Genomic DNA, 6381 nt, shown 5'->3' on the forward strand with positions numbered 1-6381 from the left:
ACTTTTTTTTGACAAAGTATTTCCTTAATTTATATATATATATATATAATAAAGATAAATACAAAGTGAAATGAATCTTTTAATAAATTATAATTATTTTGATTTTAAAAAGATTTATTTCTAAATTAGTTTCTGGAATCCGATCTCGCCATTTCCAAGGACGATAAACCTGGTTTACGCTTGTTTGGTTGAGTTAATAGTATCCAAGAGGCGACTTTTATTTGTTTAATTGGAGGATTCATAGTACCAAACGCGCCATTGTTGGTTGGCACTGATCCTATTTTCTTTCCTAGGAAGGACAAATTTCAAGACATGCCGCTGACGCAGAAAGTTCACAAATTTAAAGAAGAGAAGATGATAAATTGACGATTTCATTATATATAGAGAGAGAAAGAGAAAGTTAGGTACGCTTCTCGAGGAGGAGGCTAGGCTGTACTCAAATTGGTTAGTAGTACTCTTCTTCGGTAACCTAGCTACCTTTCTTCGAGCTTATCTATCTATAATTCTTCTTCTTCTTCTTAGTTAGTTCCTGTAATTTTCTGAAATTGATATCAGTTCTGTATTCAGAAGTATTTGAAAGTAATGCTTATGATTTTTGCTTTGATTGTTTATAAGGGTTTCATGTTTTATCGTGTTTTATCGGTCTTGTTTTGGTAGAAGACTGATTTTGTTTAATTTCATTTTTGGGTTTTGTTCTTGTTCAGATCAACATAGAAGGGTTCATTGAATTATCTGTTATCTTCCTTCATGTACCCAGATAGGCATAATTTACTTTCAATATCTGTTTTTCAAGCCAATCTCTGCAGGGAGATGATTAAGTGTTCATTTAGATCTAATTGACATTAGACCATCTTCTGAGTTTCCTATATTTTTTATCATTTGAAAGATCTATACCCCAGTTCAATTAAAAAAGCTATTCTTGAACGATTGATTAAGATGTTAATCTGTTATATGATTATGCAGGGTTTATTGAAGATAAAAAAACATGACTACTCTAGATGTAGCCAGAGCAGACCTTGCCCTTCTTGTTCTTTATTTGAATAAAGCTGAAGCCAGAGACAAAATTTGCAGGGCAATTCAATATGGTTCGAAGTTTGTGAGTAATGGACAACCTGGAACAGCCCAAAATGTTGATAAATCAACTAGCTTGGCTCGAAAAGTTTTCCGTCTTTTCAAGGTTAATCTTGTTTAGTTAGTCCATTGATTTTACATATGTTATTTGATATTCATTTGTATAGTGAGAATCGAAGAGACCCATTTTATTTATCGATTGTAAGTTTGCTATTATTGCAGTTTGTTAATGATCTTCATGGTCTTATAAGTCCAGTTGCACCTGGAACTCCTTTGCCCCTTGTTTTGTTGGGAAAGGTATGAAGAAGTTTTCACTCAAATTTGCTGCAATTCTATTGGTATTATATGACATCTATCTCCTTAATGACAAATTATGTTTTCTTAGTCGAAAAATGCACTATTGTCCACATTCTTGTTTCTCGACCAAATCATCTGGCTTGGTAGGACTGGAATTTACAAGGTAGTACTTATAACTTCTTTTGTTCTTCATATTGAAATTTCTTGTGTATTTTGATACTTCAACTAATCTGTGATAAAAAAAATTCAGAACAAAGAACGTACAGAGCTACTTGGCAGGATATCTCTTTACTGTTGGCTTGGTGCTTCAACCTGCACTTCTTTGGTCGAGGTTTGTTAATTTCCAAATTCTACTTTTGTGTATTGAGACTAGAAACATAAAGAAGCTCCAGAGCCTTTTTTCTGTCAATCAGAAGGGTTATTCATAAAACGAGGTTTAACCCTCCAAAAAGTCTATTTAAAAAACAAAACCTTACAAACTGGTGATATTGAGGTTAGTCTGTGGGAGGGGAGGGGAGGGGAGGGGTTATGTCTTTCTTAAATCATCCATTGAATTAGTCAAAATGAACAGTTGCGAATGAATTCATTTGAAAATCGTGTTACAGGTTCATTTCAAATATTTATATGGTCAATTGGGAATTCAGGATGCTTATTTATTTTTATTCTTTTTGTGTCCCCATGAAGTTAGTAAGTAATGTGGTTCTTCAATATTAATCAGATTGCAGAGATCGGGAGGCTGTCTGCATCAATGAAGAAATTGGAAAAAGAACTCAAGGATAGTGATAAGTGCAAGGTTTGTTGTGTATTGTAATAATGTTTTTCCACTTTTATTTTGCTACAATCTTTGTAATATCTAACAATATTTTCTGCTTAACATAAAACACAGAACGAGCAATACTTCAGTAAACTCCAGAAGTCAAACGAAAGGTCTTTGGCCTTAATCAAAGCTGGAATGGATCTACTGGTTGCGGTTGGATTACTGCAATTGGCCCCAAAGAAGATTACTCCGCGTGTAACTGGAGCCTTTGGATTTGCTAGCTCTCTCATTTCCTGTTATCAGGTGTTTAACTATTGTTATTATTATTATTATTCCTCATCCCAAATAAATTGGTTCTTTGTCAAATTATCTTATTTAACAAGTTGTCATCATCCGATACTATGCAGTTGCTTCCGTCTCCGCCCAAGTCCAAGGCAAATTGAAACGATACATCTCAGTGTCAGGTTGTTGAAGAAATGCTAGTTATGTTTAAATAAATTAAAGAATTGCAGGGAATATCTTCGATTTCCCCATCAAACTTGAAGGGGGGCAACTGAATTCCGCCTTTCTCTTTTATCTTGTACTATGGTAATAATTCTGGTTTAATTTGGAGTGTGCTTAGTATTCGTTAATTTAATGTTGTTTTATGGTGAAATTTATTATTGAAATATGATCATAGTGTTTGTTCTTGTTTTGATTTCATTGGTTGGGCATACCTCCTCTAGCTATTGGAGGAGAGTAGTTTCTAGCTAATATCATGAATGAATTTTGCATGTTGTTTAGATTATAGTTGTTGTTATAAATTCACTACATCTGAAAATGAGTTATATGTGGTCAATTTTGGAAAGATCCTCCGTTTTGGGATTTGAATTTAGATGATAAATTGTAAATAAAAAATATAGTAATATTAAGCTAATATAATAATAAATTAGATTTGAAATTAAAAAGAAAATGTAATATTAAGCTAATATATAATAATAATATATGAAAAAGAAACGATTTTCTCATTATTTTATTGCTCATTCCCAATTCTCGTGGGAAAACATTAGCGATAAATATAATTACAAAATTCACCCGCAAATTTTACTTAAAGAGAGGAAATTCTATGGAGGGATTGCAACACCGTGAAGAAAATGAAACTTTAGTTCCGCGCTTCAATTGATATGATGCACTACAACCAGCTCGAGCTCTTGGAGATCAATTGATCGTTGGAATTGTCAGCGATGCTGAAATTATTAACAATGAAAATTCTTCAGTTACAGTTATGCATCTTAATAAAAAAAAGGTATAGATCTCTCAAGTTTCATTTCCTTATTTTATTTAATTTTTCTTGAATTGTCATTTGAAAAAAAATTAAAAATAGGGTAAAAAGTATTGATGGATCCCTTAGCTAATTATTGGGGATTTTGTTTTTGTTTTTTTGTTGATTGACTATTTATATAGGTGTACAAACTTATATGAGATATGAATTGTAAAATATAATAGTGAATTAATAGTATTGTGATAATTATGTATAAAATTTTATCCTAAATATATTCAATGATTGACATGAGATTAAGTTTTTGAAATGGACCCTAGAGTTCATTAACATTTTTTTCAAGAATGATTTTTTTTGTAAATCTTACAACAAATCTATTTTTTTTTTCACGTAGCTTTTTTTTTTTCCAAGGAAGTACCTTGTATTAAGTCTCGTACTTTAAAATAGATTTTATGAAAATTCTGATATATGTGTCTTCCATTTAAAAGTGTTTTTTAATTTAAAATTGCAACTAGTTGATAGGAAATAAATTATAATTTATATAACTATTTTTTAAGTTCTTTTATAATTAATTAATTAAAAGTACTACTTATTGTTTGTTAATTTTTCTTTGATAAATTTTACGTGAATGTTTACAAAATCCAGTAGAAAATTGTTCTATATTATTTATATATCGTTAGGCTAAGTTTATATATATGTTTATCATGTTCATAGTCTTTAATGCTAGGTGCATGACTAAGAACAAAACAGACGTGGTCCCTTAAATTTTAGTTATATGTAATCACGTGCCTATGTTATTCTATTGACAATTGAACAACTAGAGAAAAATTGATATTTTGGCCTAGGAAAATGACATGATATGATTATACAAACTAAGCATACCAAATAAACTTATGTAAACAAAATATTATAAAGAAATACAAAAATAAAATATTAAACTAGTAACAATATATCATGACAATAATAATTAAACTCAGAAAATTTTTAAAGCTAAAATTATGTCATTGTGGAGTTAGAATAAAATATATAATTGAGATACTAACATCAAGTCATGGACTTTAATTTTTTTTTTAAACATGTTATGGATAAGAATGGTTAAGAAGTTATTAATTAGAATAATTAGTAGTGATTCAAATAAAATAAAAAGTAAACTACACATTAATGTCAACTAATAATAATTGATTGAATGTTGACAAATAAAATAAAAAATAAAAATGTTAGTTCAATCTCAAATTAATGTAAACTAATAAAAATTTTAACATTTGTTTTATTTTGTTGGAAAAGATCTTAAATCTTAGAATAATCTTTTGTAAGTTTATTATTATTATTATTATTATTATTATTATTATTATTATTATTATTATTATTATGTGTCAATCAATAAATAATATTTATTTTAGTAACAATAAGTTTTCTTTCTAAGATTTAAACGATTGATTTAGTAGAATAAAATGGGAAATTTGATTGTACTAAAAAAATAAAATAATAATAATAATAATAATAATAATTTTGATAAATAAAAATATTGATATAAATGAACTTCCATTCTATTTTTCTTTTAAAATTATTCATTTAATAAGAAATCATTTTAACGATAAAGTATAATATAAAAAAGAGTTAATTATAAATGTAATCCAATAGAATAATTAATAGACTCTAAAATCTTAAAGAAAATCAATAAAATCTTTACACGAATTTATAAGTTTTTTGGATATAATCTCCGACATCGTCATGATAATGATATTGTGAATAATCCTTAACGGCCTACTTTGGTTGTTAAAAGTTTTCCGATTTTTTTAAATTAGATAGTCCACCAGAAAATTATGGGGATAAAGAGCCCAATCTTCTAAATCACGCATTTTTAGTTATCACAATTCATGCATCTCAATGCCACTAACGATTTACGACATAACCCATTATATTTTAGTCAAATTTCATAAAAGACTCTATATACTTGTAATAACTTGACAATGTAAAAGTAAATGATAAACCGTCTCAACCTCTTTGTAACACACACGATAACGACTCACAATATTCATGCATTTTTTTATACATCTATCGTCAATGAAAATTCCGCCGCGAATAACACTCCAACCAATAAAGAAGATCTTGGTAGGCATCTTAGACTCCCATAAATTTTCCCAACAAAGATCATCGAGTTAACTTTAATTATTGAATAAAATGTAACAATGTTCCACATGAAAATTATTCAGATCACGCCACTGCATAAAATTCCAAGGAGACGGATTTAACCACTTATTTCTAACCATGAACATAAATCTATCATTGGACATGCTTTCCTCAATGTTCAATCTTCTTCTATATCTGATACGCTTAGAAAAACCACTAGACCGAATGTTCAATATATCTTTGACTGATACATCTCTACAATAAAAATATAATCAAGCTCGGGGAAAACCTTCACCACCACACTAAGTGTCGTACCAAAAATTAATCAAACTTCCATCACCCGCAATAAAAATTGAATGCTCCCAATAAACCTTCCACATGACATAAATACCACCCCAAATGTTGCAACCCACGAGTCTATAAGAATTCTCGGTGAACCAACTAGATTTATCCTAACCATATTTATATTTAATCAATTTAGCCCAAATACTCTTGTGGTGAAAAGTTATCACCCTAAGAATAAATGCAAAATAATAGCAACCGTAGTGGAATGCAGAACAATAGCATAAAAATTAATAAAGAATGAAAATAACTACATAATAATCTTACCCAGATTCAGACCAACAATATCCTGCGTCCTACTTTCGGAGAATCGATTCAATAGAGTTATAGTAAGGATTACAAACTCTAACTCTCTTTGTTTATTCTAGGTTTTTAGTCTCTCACCCTTCTCATTTACAATGTATATATATAGGCTTTTAGAATTCATAATTAGGGTAAAGATCATGTGATATCTTTGAGAGAGTAAAGGGTTAGAAACTATTTTAAAAGGATGGGGAGATGACCAAGCGCATCATTAGGTGTCATA

General features: G+C 29.4%; 1 protein-coding gene across 3 annotated transcripts; it reads left to right on the top strand.

Moving 5' to 3' along the window:
* Nucleotides 1-204: 204 nt before the first annotated feature.
* LOC124938072 (peroxisomal membrane protein 11C-like) lies at nucleotides 205-2793 on the top strand. Of its 3 annotated transcripts, none has more exons than XM_047478443.1 (8): nucleotides 205-404; nucleotides 964-1177; nucleotides 1294-1368; nucleotides 1457-1531; nucleotides 1619-1699; nucleotides 2087-2161; nucleotides 2255-2428; nucleotides 2533-2793. In XM_047478443.1, exons 2-8 carry the CDS (start codon nucleotides 986-988, stop codon nucleotides 2566-2568), a joined length of 708 nt encoding a protein of 235 aa, XP_047334399.1. In that variant the 5' UTR covers nucleotides 205-404; nucleotides 964-985; the 3' UTR covers nucleotides 2569-2793. The 3 variants fall into 3 exon arrangements, with proteins under 3 accessions (XP_047334399.1, XP_047334398.1, XP_047334400.1); XM_047478442.1 differs by having other exon boundaries at nucleotides 206-444; XM_047478444.1 differs by lacking the exon at nucleotides 205-404 and adding an exon at nucleotides 556-579.
* The last annotated feature ends 3588 nt before the right edge of the window (nucleotides 2794-6381 follow it).

This window comes from Impatiens glandulifera, chromosome 5 (assembly GCF_907164915.1).
Source record: "Impatiens glandulifera chromosome 5, dImpGla2.1, whole genome shotgun sequence".
NCBI classification, from domain to species: Eukaryota; Viridiplantae; Streptophyta; class Magnoliopsida; order Ericales; family Balsaminaceae; genus Impatiens; species Impatiens glandulifera.

Excerpts from the sequence above, each read along its gene's own strand:
- LOC124938072 (XM_047478443.1), top strand. The coding sequence starts at position 986 with ATGACTACTCTAGATGTAGCCAGAGCAGACCTTGCCCTTCTTGTTCTT. Across the intron at positions 1,532-1,618 it reads GTAGGACTGGAATTTACAAG|AACAAAGAACGTACAGAGCT; the intron begins GTAGTACTTATA and ends AAAAAAATTCAG. Across the intron at positions 2,162-2,254 it reads AGGATAGTGATAAGTGCAAG|AACGAGCAATACTTCAGTAA; the intron begins GTTTGTTGTGTA and ends CATAAAACACAG.